The sequence below is a fragment of the Paroedura picta genome, chromosome 2 (genome assembly GCF_049243985.1).
Source record: "Paroedura picta isolate Pp20150507F chromosome 2, Ppicta_v3.0, whole genome shotgun sequence".
In the NCBI taxonomy this organism is placed as follows: domain Eukaryota; kingdom Metazoa; phylum Chordata; class Lepidosauria; order Squamata; family Gekkonidae; genus Paroedura; species Paroedura picta.
The window spans coordinates 182,580,445-182,596,560 of record NC_135370.1 but is presented as its reverse complement, the minus strand read 5'-3'; the positions used below and the strand labels follow the sequence as shown (position 1 = coordinate 182,596,560).

The 16,116-nt window shown below is 48.7% G+C and overlaps 1 protein-coding gene across 9 annotated transcripts in view; it reads left to right on the top strand.

Moving 5' to 3' along the window:
• The window catches only part of NIN (ninein), a 114,318-nt gene that overhangs the window by 45,982 nt on the left and 52,220 nt on the right, over positions 1-16,116 (top strand). For 8 of the 9 annotated variants that reach the window (XR_013228623.1, XM_077324074.1, XM_077324076.1 and 5 more), the window contains exons 5-7: positions 10,759-10,798; positions 13,930-14,117; positions 14,677-14,823. Coding sequence is in view for 8 of the 9 variants with exons in the window: in XM_077324074.1 (XP_077180189.1) it covers positions 10,759-10,798; positions 13,930-14,117; positions 14,677-14,823 (375 nt within the window). In the remaining variant the exon portion in view is untranslated. Of the gene's footprint in view, positions 1-10,259; positions 10,293-10,758; positions 10,799-13,929; positions 14,118-14,676; positions 14,824-16,116 lie in introns of those variants that run through there. The other variant, XM_077324079.1, reaches the window with a different exon arrangement.

The following is a 16,116-nucleotide window of genomic DNA, read 5'->3' as shown; positions in this document are numbered from 1 at the left end:
TTGGCCTGGGAATTCGTGCCTCTGAATCAGTCCAAGCTGGTAATTGGAAGGTGGCCTCCGTACCTGTTCGCAGCGGATGGAGGCGTCCCCGGAGACGTCTTTGTCAGAGAGGTTGACGGAGATCTGGGGGTTGCAAAGAATCTAGCAGGGAGTTGCTGGCCCCAACAGCAGGTTGTAAAAAGTGACTTGAAGTCTTCGTGGACAGACATGCCCTCGCTCAGCATGGAACAACTGGAAAGCGAGGAACCGCTCGAAAAAAAAATTGTGTTCCTGGTCATTTCGGCTCATTCATACAGATGGGACTGGGCAAGATCTGTAGGGTGCATGATGGAACAGAATATGGGGACTGTCCTGCAGGGGGCGTAGCAGGAGATGTGCAGTTAGCATCTTCAAGTCAGGAATGTTCTCAGGTTTTCCCATAATCCCCTCCAGTGCCTTGATTGGGTCAGTTGGAGCCTTCCTGTTCCTCTGAGCATCCTGCCTCCCTGATCGCCTCCAGAACAGAAGAACGGCTGCAGACAACAACAGAACATTTAGACAGATGGCTAGGAATCTCTCGCAGTGTGGTGGTTAAGAGTGGCGGCTTCTAATCTGGATTTGATTCCCCACGTCTCCTCCACATGCAGCCACCAGGGTGGCTGTGGGCCAGTCACAGTTCTCCTAGAGCTCTCTCAGCCCCACCTCCCTCACAGGGTGTCTTTTGTAGGGAGAGGAAGGGAAGACGATTATAAGTCACTTTGAGACTACTTTGGATAGAGAAAAGTGGCACATAAAAACCAGCTCTTTTTCTTCTTCTCTCTCTGCCTAACCTCTCTCACAGGATGTCTATTGTAGGGAGAAGAAGGGAAGGCGATAGTAAGCCACTTTGAAACTCCTTTATTAGAAACATGCAGGGTCCAACCCCCCCCCCAAAAAAAAACACCAGCTCTTTTTCTTCTATACAAATAAATAAAACTGTTTTATTTCCAGTGAGGGGGAGCTCACCACCTCCATAGGCAGCCAATTCCACTGCTGAACTATTTGGATTGTGGGTAAAAAGTTTCCTGCTATCAAGCCGATACCATTCTCTACGTAGAATCATAGAGTTGGAAGGGGCCATAGAGGCCATCTAGTCCAACCCCCTGCTCAATGCAGGATCAGCCCTAAGCATCCTAAAGCATCCAAGAAAAGTGTGTATCCCACCTTTGCTTGAAGACGGCCAGTGAGGGGGAGCTCATCACCTCCTTAGGCAGCCTATTCCACTGCTGAACTTGTAGTTCAAAGCCACTTCGGCAGCTCCCCTCCTCTGTGGCCAACATGAACCTTTCCCTGCCCTCCTCCCGTTTATTGTATAGGGAGAGATGTGGTCTTGCAAATATGAGGGTCCCTGGCCACTGAGCCACAATCCCTCCCTATCTGGAAGCGCTTGGGCTGCCCAAAAGCCTGGAACTGACATGCTATCTAGCTGTATCCCCCAGCAAGCTCATGTACAGCTCCCCAACTGCTCTGATTCTGCACCTGCGACCTGGTAGCTAGGTCTCCTTCCTTTCTGTTCCAAGCCGATCTTTGATCAGTGGCCTTTTCCAAGCAGTTATCGTAAAACCGGGCAATCCAGCGGGCTGCTACAGCTGCGGCCCTGATAATGCATTTGCTTAGCGGCACCAAGGGGCTAATCCATCTCCCCCGCAGGCTCCGGGTAAGGCGTTGACCTTGGGATTAATGGCGAGACGATTCCCAGAGGGACGCTCAGGCCGGGACGACCGTGCCTGTGGTTTTTTAAATTCCTCTCTGTTAGTTGTAAAAATGGGTGTAAAAGGTTAGTCAATTAACGAGGCTAGTCAATTAAGTGAATTGGTCCTCGGCTGTGTTTCCCCCCCCCCTGCCCACCACCCCATAAAAAGAGGCTGGGGGGAGCAATTTCCCCCTCATGGTGCCTTTTATATATTTAATATATTTATTAACTGCCTAATGAGGTCTCATCTGCACATCATTTCAAAAGCGCTCTGTGATGTCCCTGTAACTTCTGTTTGGTATCTTTTTTTGGGGGGGGAATTAGGAATTTGCTATTCCCTGCTCACCTGCCACGGCTTCCCAGAGAGCACAAACAGGAGCCAGGTGTCTCCAGAAAGACCCAGAAGACTTTATTCCAGGGTAAAGTTGTCCTGGGTTAGAGCTGAGAGTATGCCTCCAATGCAATTCACTCTTCCAGCCCAGATCTGGGTAGCCCTGGACGCTGGGTCAGGTTGATCTGGGCTCGTATTCATGATTTCATTTCTCCTCTGATGTGTGTCACGTAGCCACGAGAGCCAAAGGTTGCCCCGCAGCCGGGCAAAGCATGTGAAGAGTGAATTTCTGTGAAGGTTCAAGGGGGTGGCAGGTGACCGTGGAAGAGGGATAGGACACTGTGAGTGTCCTGCACAGTGCAGGGGGTTGGACTAGATGACCCAGGAGGTCCCTTCCAACTCGGTGATTCTATGATTCTATGGGGTGGTTTACCAGCAGGGCTGTTCTGATATTCTTAGAAAGGCCTGTTTAAAAATCTCCAAAGAAGTACCTACCACCTCCCGAGGAAGCCTGTTCCACTGAGGAACCACTCTAACTTTCAGGAACTTCTTCCGGATGTTTAGCCAAATTTTTTTTTAATTAATTTCAACCCATTGGTTCTCTGGGGTAAGAGAAAACAACTCTGCTCCATCTTCTCTATGACAGCCCTTCAAGTACTTGAAGCATCCTTTGGTGCTTGTGCCATCTCCCTGTGACATCCAGTTTAGTGTTTTTGCACTGGAAAGATTCCTGCTCACAACAGGCCTGAATTAAAGCAGCAGGGAAAAGGAAAACTCAAGGAGACGGACGGATTCAGTCCAGGAAGACGTGACCTTCTGTTCGCAAGACCTGAGCAAGGCTATTCAGGATAGACGTTCTGGAAGTCATTCATTCATAGAGTCGCCGTACGTCAGAATCGACTTGACACGTGTGCACAGGGCGATCGCACAATCTCCGTCTCGGACAGATGTTGCTTGTGCTTCCAAACCAGCTTCTCATTGCCGTGACTCCTCGGAAGCCCTTGTGAAGATCGCTCCCTTGCAAGATGTGGATAGTTCCAAGCAGGGCTTGTCCGGAAAGCCCTCCGGGAACAGATTAACGGAGGGCACAGCTTTCCTTTCAGATCGGCAACTGTTCCCATCTGAAAGGGCTCTGGTTGGGCACAGCAGAGATTCCTTGTCTCGAGGTGGGGACGCCTGCTGGGTGTTGGTCCGTAATTCCCTATAGGAACAAGGTTCTTTTGTTCCTGAGTGCAGCAGTGGGGGCAGAAGAGGGGGGGGTCAGTGTATGAAGAGGAAGGGGGCTTTTTAACCCCTTCCTCCCTCCCCTTTTATTGGGATAATGTGAATCTATCAGAATTTTTTTATGAGCCTCTTGTGGCGCAGAGTGGTAAGGCAGCCGTCTGAAAGCTTTGTCCACAAGGCTGGGAGTTCAATCCCAGCAGCCGGCTCAAGGTTGACTCAGCCTTCCATCCTTCCGAGGTCGGTAAAATGAGTACCCAGCTTGCTGGGGGGTAAGCGGTAATGACTGGGGAAGGCACTGGCAAACCACCCCATATTGAGTCTGCCATGAAAACGCTGGAGGGCGTCACCCCAAGGGTCAGACATGACTCGGTGCTTGCACAGGGGATACCTTTACCTTTACCTTATCAGAATTTTTCTCCAGTTGTAGAAAGTGGGATCCCAGGTGCAGTAAATAAATCCCTCAAGAAATATCAGGTCAACTTACATTTATTCCAGTAGACTCAGCGTGGTGTTGTGGTTAAGAGCGGCAGCTTCTAATCTGGAGAGCTGGGTTTGATCCCCCCACTCGTCCTCCACATGCAAACAGCTGGGTGACCTTGGGCTCGTCACGGTTCTTTCAGAGCTGTTCTGGCTGAGCAGTTCTCCAAGAGCTCCCTCGGACCCACCTTCCTTGCAGGATGTCTGATGTGGGGAAAGGAAGAGAAGGCGACTGTCATCCGCTTTGAGACTCCTTCAGGCAGTGAAATGCGGGGGATAAACGCCGACTATTCTTCTTCTACATTCATGTTGTAGTCGAAAGGAGAAAGAGAAGCCGAATCGAGAAGGTTATTTCCCTCTCCCAAGTGGCAAGCTTGGACAGCAGCATGCCCGTGAGACTAGGAGGGCATTGTGTCTTCAGGAGTGACCTTCAGAGATGTGGAAGGCCATGTGCAAGAGGGAGAGGACAAAGTGAGAGAGGAGGGGCCAGAGCACACCTCCCAGGTGAGGACAAAGAGAGGCAGCTGACACCTGTGCTCACTTAGAGTGATTTAGAGAGATTTAGCACACATACACCCATGCCCAGGTGTGCTGTGTGGTTCACTCCAACAGTTTTCCTACTGAAAAATGTTTCCTAAGAACAGCTTTTTCCACATTGCAGTTTAATTTGCAGATCGATTCTGCACAAGGAACTTGCCTCCTGGACAGCCTCTCATAGCTCTCGGGTTTTAGTGCTGCTTCCAGGTGTCGTCGTCAGCAACCCGAGGCAACAACAACAAGCCTTTAATAGCATATAAAAGTACAATATAAGGAGGGAAATTGCAAGAGGATCCACTGCTATACAGAGAAAACAAAGGCAAAGGTCATACTTTAGAGCAGGGGTAGTCAAACTGCGGCCCTCCAGATGTCCATGGACTACAATTCCCAGAAGCCCCTGCCAGCATTTGCTGGCAGGGGCTTCTGGGAATTGTATTCCATGGACATCTGGAGGGCCGCAGTTTGATTACCCCTGCTTTAGAGTAAGACATAATCCATTCACGATTTCTCATGGCAAGATATAAAAACTTTGCAACACCTTTTTCCCTGGATTGTTAAAGCAAAAAATGGGCATTTTTGCTCAGTGGTGATTGGGGGTGCCAAAGCAACTCTGCAGGAACTGCTTCTGGTAGGAAAGGAAACCCTTTGCTCTGGGACTTTCCCTCCTTATAGGGTTGCCATCCTCCAGGGGGTGGCTGGAGATCTCCTGGGATTATAACTGGTCTGCAGGCAACAGAGATCGGTTCCTTTGGAGAAAGTGGCTGCTTTGGAGGGTGGACTTTTGGCCATTGAATCCCCTGGAAGTCCCTCCCCTCCTCTGCCCAAACCTCTCCCTCCTCAAGCTCCACCCCCAAAATACATCAGCACTTATTGTGTCGTTTCCCCTTCCCCTCTTCACCGTCCCCCTTGTATTTACATGAAAGAACCTTCTGAGGAAGAAAGTGTTGGCAGGGTTTGAATATGCGGAGGGAGCAGAACTCTAGGCTGCTTAACGAATAAGATGGCTTTGATTCAGAAGAGAAACAGCTAATTATAGACAGAGAAGAGAGATGCCTGACTGGCTGTTCTGCTGTCATTCCGTCTGTTCAAGTGCTGTTCTGGAGGCAAGCAGGGAGGAACCTCTGATGGGACCTGGCCTCTGGCCACAGTGTGACCCAGAATGTTGGACTGGATGGGCCATTGGCCTGATCCTACATGGCTTCTCTTCTTTTCTTATGTCTGCGGCAGGGACGCTCTGTATTCTTGATGCTTGGGGGCCCCCAGAGGGAGGGCTTCTGAAGTTCTGGGCCCGCTGGTGGACCTCCTGATGGCCCCTGGGATTTGGTCCCTGTGACTGGCTAAACCATTGGGCTTGCCCAACTTGGCTACTCTTATGTTCGCAAGGCACGTTTTGCCTCCTGTAATTACCCCCCCCCCCGAATACACTGGTCTTAGTTTATGTGTTTGTAATACATTTTGTTGTTATGTGCGAAGTCGTGTCCGACCCATCGCGACCCCATGGACAATGATCCTCCAGGCCTTCCTGTCCTCCACCATTCCCCGGAGTCCATTTAAGTTTGCACCTACTGCTTCAGTGACTCCATCCAGCCACCTCATTCTCTGTCGTCCCCTTCTTCTTTTGCCCTCGATCTCTCCCAGCATTAGGCTCTTCTCCAGGGAGTCCTTCCTTCTCATGAGGTGGCCAAAATACTTGAGTTTCATCTTCAGGATCTGGCCTTCTAAAGAGCAGTCAGGGCTGATCTCCTCTAGGACTGACTGGTTTGTTCGCCTTGCAGTCCAAGGGACTCGCAAGAGTCTTCTCCAGCACCAGAGTTCAAAAGCCTCAATTCTTTGACGCTCGGCCTTCCTTATGGTCCAACTTTCGCAGCCATACATTGCAACTGGGAAGACCATAGCCTTGACTAAGCGCACTTTTGTTGGCAGGGTGATGTCTCTGCTTTTTAGGATGCTGTCTAGATTTGCCATAGCTTTCCTCCCCAGGAGCAAGCGTCTTTTAATTTCTTTGCTGCAGTCCCCATCTGCAGTGATCAGTGATGTAATACATTAATTAAACTCAAATACTTTGGCCACCTCATGAGAAGGAAGGACTCCCTGGAGAAGAGCCTAATGCTGGGAGCGATCGAGGGCAAAAGAAGAAGGGGACGACAGAGAATGAGGTGGATGGATGGAGTCACTGAAGCAGTCGGTGTGAGCTTAAATGGACTCCGGGGAATGGTAGAGGACAGGAAGGCCTGGAGGATCATTGTCCATGGGGTCGCGATGGGTCAGACACGACTTCGCACCTAACAACAATACATTAATTTATCATTTGAAATGCAATTTCACCTGTTCAGGTTGTTCATCCTGAACGGATGGAAAGGAGGCACCCTCATACTTTAAGTAAATACACAGTCTACTAGCTGCTCTGGAGCAACCTAGGCCACGACGATCTTGTGGGCAGGGAGTACTCGAGTACAACTTGGTGCATGTCCCTTATGAGAGGCTACAAGCCCGGCATGCCAAACACACACACACAAACACACACATACAAACGCCCTCCACTCATGTTAATAAGCAATCTATTCCCTCCCTGCATCTTCTGGGAGCAGATGGCCAGAGGAGAGGGGCGAAGTTTGGAGGGAGAGGGGATTGCAGGGAGCCCCGGACGACTGCAGATGCTTTGAGCTCGGTCATTGTGAAAACTCCCAGCCATCTGTTCTTCAGGCCAGCGAAGTCCGTCTCTCTCTCTCCCTCCAAATAATACCCTCTTGGAATCCCTGCCTGCTGCTTTCCCCACCCTGGTAATACGCGTGACCCTCATCCAGCTGCAGAACAATCGTGGTCCCTATTAGAATACCTGGTGCTATGGGGCAGGGAGGCCTTCATGCTCCACGGGACCTGTCGCAGTGCCCCCTTTTGTGTAGGGGACAATCCCCGGACTTACCTTCTGGGCCGGCTGTTTAGAGGTTGCTTGACCTCCGACCTCCTCGGGCTTCTTGTCACAATGAGGCTCTCGTCGTACCCCGGGTATGGTAATGCGGGGAGGGGGGGACGGGTGTCTGCACAACGGCCGTAGGGGGGAAAGCACCCGGATACAAAAGGAGGCCCTTCATCTGAGCAACCCGAAATGGAAGCACCAGCCCCAAAAAGGAGTGTTACCAGTGCAAGAGCTGCACCGCTGCTGACCAGTCGGTCATCAGAATTAGAGTAGAGGTTTGTCAGCTTCTTGACTTTTCATGCGATTGAGGGAGATTTCCCCCGAATTATTCTGGGTATGTTTTAAGTGTTTTTCATGGCAGCCTGCAGAGGGGAGAGGCGTTTTTGCAAAAGCCTTGTTCGTTTGCAGGATTTCCTCCTCTCCCCTTTATCAGTCTTCAGACTCCTGTAACCATAGTGAGTATTTATCGCAATAAATTTTGAGTCCAGTGGAACCTTTAAGACTGCCCACGTTTAATTCGGGGTATAAACTTTCATGGGCATGCACACCGCTTCAGAGCCCATTTGGCGTAGTGCATGAGAAAGGCGACCTTTAATCTGGAGAACTGGGCTTGATCCCCCACTCTTCTACCAGCAGCCAGCTAGGTGACCTTGGGCCAGCCCCAGTTCTCCTAGAGCTCTCTCAGGCCCACCTTCCGCACAAGGTGACTGTTGTGGGGAGAGGGAGCATAGTAAGATTCCTTGGGGTAGAAAAAAGTAGGGTACTGAAAATCACTACTTCTCTGCTCCTGTGTAGCTCCTGAGATCTGAGATTGAGCAACCCTCGACCATCCAGGTCAGGACAGACAAACAAAGAAGATTTGCCATTGCCTGCCTCTACACAACAGCCTGGGCCTTTCTTAGTGGTCTCTCGTCCAACAACTAACCAGGACGAACCCTGCTTATTTTCAGAGCTCTGATGTATTCTGGCATGGAGCAGCCTTCACGGAGGAGAGGTGTATTCCGTTCTTCTGTATGGGCTAGGAGTTCCTCTACTGGTTGGTGCAGAAAAGCTCAAAACAGGGTCTTTAGACCACAGAGTAACCTCCTGCAGTTTCCATGGCTACGCCGGTAGATTATTATTATAATGCACAGTTAAAAACAGAATAAAAACATCTTAAACACTATACCGAACTAACAACACATAGGACCAAACGCGTTTCGACCCTTCCGGGTCTTCCTCAGTGGTCAAAATTATAATAATACACTATATAGCACTCTCTATAATGTGTAGCTGAATGGTTGAGTGGGGACTGTAACTTATGGCTCCAACCAATATGTATTAATTATAATTCCTGTTATGTCCCTTCGCTATCATTAAGTTCTGTACTCAGAGTGTATTCTCATGTGCGTCAGAAAAAGCTATGGTCTCCAAAAAGGATATAATGGGATGCGTTTGGTCCAATGTGTTGTTAGTTTGGTATGGTTTTTAAGATGTTTTTATTCTGTTTTTAACTGTGCACTATAATAAATAATTAACAAATTTTACATTATTTTTATTGTTCAGCTCAACTTTTGAGTTCCTACCTGTTAAGGTAGGGTTTTGTTCCTTTTTTGGTTTAGCATACGCCGGTAGATTGACAGCCTTTCCCCTGTCATCCGAATGCACAGTAGTCAACTTTTCTATTATGACCCGGCGCTCTTTGTTAAGGGCTTGAGCATCAGCTCCGAGGGCGGTTGACTTTTCCCGTGCCTCTTTGGAGCCCGGAGACCTTAACTTCCAGCTCCCCAGACCAAAAGCATTTCTGCAGCTGAGCATCTAGGAATGATTGGGGGTGGGGTGGCTCTCCCAAAGGGGCGGGGATGCCCTTTCATATCGGTGACACGTTAGAGCCGCTTCGCTGCCTTTTTGAAAGAAAACCAGCTGTTGTCGCTCAGCTCACGGGCTGTAGGGGAGGGATATCCCCGCTACTGTTTTTGAACCAAAGAATTCTGAGCTGAGAGGCAGAGGTTTAGCCGGAGGAGAAGAAAACTGACGTCTGCACGCCGTTGTTGCCTAACAACTCCCTTAGGGTTGGCAACCAGCTAGCGAGGAGCTGGAGATCTCCTGGGATTAGAATTGATCTCCAGGCAACAGAGACCAGTTTGCCTGGAGAAAAACAGAATCAGAGAATCATGGATTTGGAAGGGTCCTACAGGGTCATCTAGTCCAACCCCCTGCGGAATGCAGGAAATTCACAACTCCCTGCCCACCCACAGTGACACCAGTCCCATGACCAGATGTGAAGTGTCACCGGAAGTGACATCACCCAGACACTCCAGGGGTCCCCCTCTCTCTTACCCACCTACCCAGAGCAAGGAAAACTCTATGCAATACTCCCCCACTGGTCTAGTGGCCTGCTCTGTTGAGCTTAAGGCTGCCCACCCACCCACTCATCAAGTGGGGAGAAAAGCACCCCTCTCTCCCCCTCCACCTTTATGGTCTTTTATGGTGAGAGGAAAGGGAATGTGAATATAAGCCACTTTGAGACTCCTTCAGGTAGTGAAAAGTGACATATAAGAACCAACTCTTCTTCTTTAGTAATCTCAGGGCTCTCTCAGCATCCCCTCCCTCACAAGGGTGTCTGTTGTGGGGAGAGGAAAGGGAAGGCGACTGTAAGCCGCTTTGAGACTCCTTCGGGTAGAGAAAAGCAGCATATAAAATGTTTTATGTAGAGCCATCCTTTCAGGGGAAAGTGTGGAAGGTTTGTTTTTCTTTTATTTTCATCCATTCATTAACCTTTATTGTCATATCAGAATATTACAGAGTATATATGGCAAGGTTTCTTTTCCGTTATGTCCCTCTTAGGAATATGGAAGGTACTCTAAATATAGGATAAAGTGCCTGGCTTCATGCTGTTCCTTGTTCCTCCCCCACACCAATCAGCAGACTTCACTTAAGACCTGGTATTTAAATACACACTTATGTGGACATGAACCTCTGCCCATCTGGCCCAGATGGACATTGTGTCCTCCTGACCCTCCGTGGTTTTTAAGCCACTCATCCACCAGCCCTTTGTTTTCGGAGGGCATCTTCTGTCGAATGCCTCAAGGAAGAAGATGCCGCTGATTTCAAAAGTGAGTTTTGGAATCTGCTTTCGAAAACTTTGAAGCCAAGATGTTCGATAATGGTGTCACCTGGGGAAGCTTTGACTCTCGTGACGGACAAGAAAAGATGAGCTGTGTTGGAGCGTGCCTGTTGCTTGGTTTTTTGGCTGATTCTGCAATTGCCCCACACACATGACGGGAAAAATTCATTTGTTGTGGTGTTACCTTTAGTGGCCTAAAGCTCACTTCCTTGCAGATGCACCATGTGGTCCTCCTGTCTGATTAGGTGGGGACAGAGATATAAGAAAGGAAATGGTGTTTTTTTTTAATCCTTTCACTTGGCCATGTGAGTTTCTGCTGCGTAGTAATCTGTGTCATCTTTAAGAGGCGACGGGAGCCTATTGTTGTGTGCTGCATGGGTTGCAATGGAATTTACCTGTGAAGGTGTTCTGTGAAGGGTTGACTTCAGGATTTTTCTTTCTCTTGTTTATCTTAGCCCTGGCAGTCCCAGGACAGCGAGGAGTATGAAGCAGAAGGTAAGAAGGGCTCATGCAATGGATTCGGTCAAGGAGGGAGGGCTTGAAACCTGTAAGGAACGCAAACTCTGTTTTCGCTTTGAAGCAGAATAGGAAATATGACACAAAGTGTTTTCCCCATCTTTTTCACCTTGATCTGCATCCAGAAGCACCTCAGAGACCAAAAAGATTTGGGAGTATGGGCTATTGAGAATCCAAGCTCCCTTGATTCTCAACAGCTTATACCTGAAAAAATGTGGCCAGCCACTAAGGTGCAACCAGACTCGATACTAGCTCTTCTGTTGCAGATCAGCAGGGCTACCCGCAGAAACGATCCGTTCAGAATGCTAAAATTGTACATAAAACAAGGATTTGATGGTAGCAGCTACACTCTACATTGACCACTGCTGTAGATTTCACGCAAAGGCATGTCCATTTGGTTTATTTGAACTGAAAAAAATATTTTCTAAGGTGAATGTGGAATCCTTTTTCGGATACCAGCATAGCTGACCTGAATAGAAGCCATTTTTTCCCTAGCTTTTATTCAAGCGTATTTAGCTAGACAATCAGGTGTCCGTTTCACTCCCACTCCCCATTTCCAAGCAGGAGGGGACAAAAGGGATCGCTGAAATGGCTGTCAACCATTTAAACCTAACAGTTTGCCTGGTACCCTGCATCGGCATTGAACTCTGATGCTGGGGCATTTGAATGGACCTCAATCAATTTAAATGATTGATAAATAAATAAATACATACATACATACATACATACTTCGGAGCCAAAGAATTCAGCTTTCCCGAATATTTTCTGATTCGGGAAAATCGGGAAATACTGATATTTTTTTAGTCTTCTATACCTGAACCCCAAAGATTCCATTTCTTTGGGTTCTTTGTGTAACCTATTCAGTTTAAGCAACAAGATCAAAAATAATTTCTTTTTATTTCAAAAAGGAGAGAGTTCACATATCTGACAGTGTGATCCCACCTTGTGACACTTACATTTATGAAAATAAATATAATCTAACTTCAACAGATATAATCTTTGAATCATAGAGTTGGAAGGGGCCACACAGGCCATCTAGTCCAACGCCCTGCTCAACGCAGGATCAGCCCTAAGCATCCTGAAGCACAATATTCTTGTGCTTTGGAACAATATTCAGCACATCTAACAGCAACCAAGCGTTAACCATTCAGGCCTGTTGTCCTTGGGCAGACCAGGGCCTCAGTCTTTCTGCCTTCTGTCCAAGCAGTCCCTTGAAGAAGCACCAACTCGCAGCTGGGCTGTGTTGGAAGATCTTCTGTTCCTAACAGAATGGTATCTTTGCAATCAGGTGGAAGGCGTCAGGATACAAATACCAGCAGAATTCTTTACCTAAAAGAATCGTTGTTGTTGTTAGGTGCGAAGTTGTTAGTCCCTTATTCATATGAACCAGGGCCAATCTTGCTTATGTAACTCCCAGCTAGACATTTGCTGTTGTTAGGTGCGAAGTCGTGTCCGACCCATGGCGACCCCATGGACAATGATCCTCCAGGCCTTCCTGTCCTCTACCATTCCCCGGAGTCCATTTAAGTTTGCACCGACTGCTTCAGAGACCCCATCCAGCCACCTCATTCTCTGTCGTCCCCTTCTTCTTTTGCCCTCGATCGCTCCCAGCATTAGGCTCTTCTCCAGGGAGTCCTTCCTTCTCATGAGGTGGCCAAAGTATCTGAGTTTCATCTTCAGGATCTGGCCTTCTAAAGAGCAGTCAGGGCTGATCTCCTCTAGGACTGACCGGTTTGTTCGCCTTGCAGTCCAAGGGACTCACAAGAGTCTTCTCCAGCACCAGAGTTCAAAAGCCTCAATTCTTTGACGCTCGGCCTTCCTTATGGTCCAACTTTCGCAGCCATTGATAGTTTTTATACCAAGGAGTGCTTCTGAGGGGAGAAGGCTTCTCCATCTGCAGCTTCAGGCCTCAGATCCTTCTGGGGAAATTGCGCCTTTTCTTCCTTATAAGGCAAACCCCAACTCTTTAGCTCCCCCTAGTGGACGCAGGGCTACATTTGCACATGCCCAGTCAGGCCTATTTGTAATCCTAGCTGCCTTCTTTGCCTCTGCGGCCCTCCAGATGTCCATGGACTACAATTCCCATGAGCCCCTGCCAGCATTTGCTGGCAGGGGCTCCTGGGAATTGTAGTTCATGGACATCTGGAGGGCCGCAGTTTGACTACCCCTGCCTCTGATAATACCCTCCATAATTTCTTCCTTATTTTACTGCCTTCCCTATCTCCTCTTCCGTTCCTCTCCTGCTTTTCGGACGGGCGCCTCCAGGCGACACGTGCAGCCATTTCTGTATTTTTACAATGTGCTCTTTGGTTGCTGCAGAAATGTTTGGAGATTCCTTCGGGTAGTCAAAAGAATAAAAGCCAACTCTTCTTCTTCTTCTTCTTCTTCATTTTGTCCTATTGCTAACATGGCTTTCCCGCCTGAGCCCCTCTTTGTAGGTGGTTGCAAAGGAGTGCTAAAATAGCCAAGTCCAAAGAAACAGAGTGAATGAAGAGTTTCCTTCCCCTCATCCGTGTGTTTTGATTTTTTTTTAAAGTTTGCCTCCACCTTTGTTTTAGCTATGAACAAATGAAGCCATCTTCCCCTCCCCTCGTGTCTAGCTTAGCCCAACATCTCCTAATTTTAAGAGGCAGGAGGTATACATTTTGCATATTCTACGCCAGGGGTCACCAGCCTTTTTGAGCCTGTGGGGAGAACCTTTGGAATTCTGACACAAAATGGTTGTTGAAGAGGGTGGAGCCAGCCACAAAATGGCTGCCCAACTGACCTCCAGTCACACAGATCCTTGTACTGTGGGAGCACCTGGTGCCAAAGCAACTTAAAAAACAAATGCACCGTCAATCAGCCAGTTAGAAGCCTTGCTGTCCAAAAGCTGCACCTGACCCTAAAAATACTTGGTGGGCACCAGGAAAGAAGGTCGGTGGGTATCATGGTGCCCACAAGCACCCAGTTGGGGACCCCTGCTCTGTATGCTGTGCGGTCCGGCAAAATTGTTCCTGTTTTGAAGTCCCCCTTGTGAGCTATGGACTCTATTTTGATGATTGTGATTGGTTCTTTTTATCTGTCTTCTCCCCACACACACACACACACACAATTGATTTTCTTTTCAGGCCAGCTGAGATTCTGGAATCCTGACGACTTGAACGCACCTCCAAACATCTCCCCCACTCAGGACTGGATAGAAGAGAAACTGCGGGAGGTGTGTGAGAATCTAGGCATCTCCAGAGACGGCCACCTGAACAGAGAGAAGCTGGTCTCCATTTGCGAGCAATATGGCTTGCAGAATATCGACACGCAGGTACCAATGGACACCCCTCCCTGCCCCGGAGTCAGGCTGGGAAGTGTGATTATTTCTGCCATATTGAAGCTGGCTTTCGGCTGGGGATTTTCTCTTATCAGCATCTGCACAGTGAAAGGGGGATGATCTCAGAGTATGAAGGACAAGGTTATTAAACTAACAAATTTGTAGAAGTGCATCTTGGTTCTCTCAAAACCACCTGCCTCAGATGTCGCCTGTTGTAGGGAGAGAAAAGGAAGGCAATTGTAAGCCGCTTTGAGACTCCTCAAGAAAAGTGGGTCTAAAAACCAACTCCTCTTGTTCTTCTCTGGGTATGAGGCCTGAAGGACAAGTAGGCAAACATCCTAAGTAGGTTTGGGACAGAATACCACAATCCCCGTCTCCTCCTGAGTACTAAGAGAATCTGAAGCTGTCTTCTCTTTTCCCACATGAGCGCCATATTTTCTGTTCTTGGTTCACAGCCGGAATTTTCCTCATGGAACGTTTGGCCTTATGGGGTGCTACAAATCTCTCATTGCTTTCCTGGGTTGTTTCTGAGCTGTGCTTTGCTGTTTCTCAGATGCTGGAAGAAGTCTTCCACAACCTCCAGCACGACGGACTGATGAGCATCGAAGACTTTTTCTATGGCTTGTTTAAAATTGGGAAGCCTCTCCCCACGTCTGCCTCCACCCCATACAGGCAGCTCAAGCGGCACCTCTCCATGCAGGTAGGGATCTTCACTCACCCTCGCACCTCAGCAAAATTGATCCGAGCCGCGCTGAACGTTCTGTAACTTCCAGCAATTGAACTGAGCGTGACACGATCAGCAGGGCCAAACAGATTGTCTAAAAGGAAAAGCCTCTCGCCGAAAATTCACACTGTTTTACGACTGGTGCTGTTTTTGTTGTTCGGAAACTCCTGCTTACATCCTTAACTTGATTTGCCCACGCGGCCAGGCCAGTTGGCCATGGTGATGCAGGCGATTTTGTGGAAGTGACAGTAATGTCTCATCAGGGGCAGCACGGTCACCTGATGTTACCTGGTTGTGTGGCCCAGAGAGTTAGACTGGATGGGCCATTGGCTCCTCTTATGCTCTTATGTCTGGGGCAGGGATGCTCTGTGTTCTTGGTGCTTGGGGGGGAAAGAGCGGGAGGGCTTCTGGAGTTCTGGCCCTGCTGGTGGACCTCCTGATGGCCCCTGGATTTTGGCCACTATATGACGCAGAGTGTGGTTTGGAGGGGCGACTGGCCTAATGTAACATGGCTTCGCTTATGTTTTTACGTCTGGAGCAGTGATGCTTTGTGTTCTTGGTGCTTGGGGGGCAACAATGGGAGGGTTTCTGGAGTTCTGGCCCTGTTGGTAGACCTCCTGATGGCCCCTGGGCTTGGGCCACTGTGAGAGACAGTGTTGGAACAGGCTTCCTCGGGAAGTGGTGGGCTCTCCATGTTTGGAAATTTTTAAACAGAGGCTAGATGGCCATCTGACGGAGATGCTGATTCTGTGAAGGCAAAGGAGTGGCAGGTGACACTGGGTGAGTGATAGGGTTGTGAGTGTCCTGCATAGTGCTGGGGGTTGGTCTAGATGACTCACAAGGTCCCTTCCAACTCTATTATTCTATGATTCTATCTATGAATCTGTGTTCTGATGGCCAATGTCCACAAGAAAATAGCATTGACTGCCACAGCAGATAGATGGCATGGGCCTGAGAAGGTCAAGAACGCTGAGGGGAAGTGAAGCCAAGGATCATGAGAGCAAAGAGGGTAGGGAAAGGAACTGGTCAGTAGTAAAGTTTTAGAGGGTAGCTGTGTTGATCTGCAGGAGAGCAGCTAGATTTGATCTGATGAAGGGAGCTTTGGCTCTTGGAAGGTTATACCCCAATAATCTTTAAGGTGCCATTGAACTCAAATCCAGCTGAAAAGCCACAGGTGTTGGTCATGAGTGAACCAAGGTTGCTTTTTGACACTTGAGAGGCAGCGTGGTGTAGTGGTTAAGAGCAGCAGACTCGAATCTGAAGAACCAG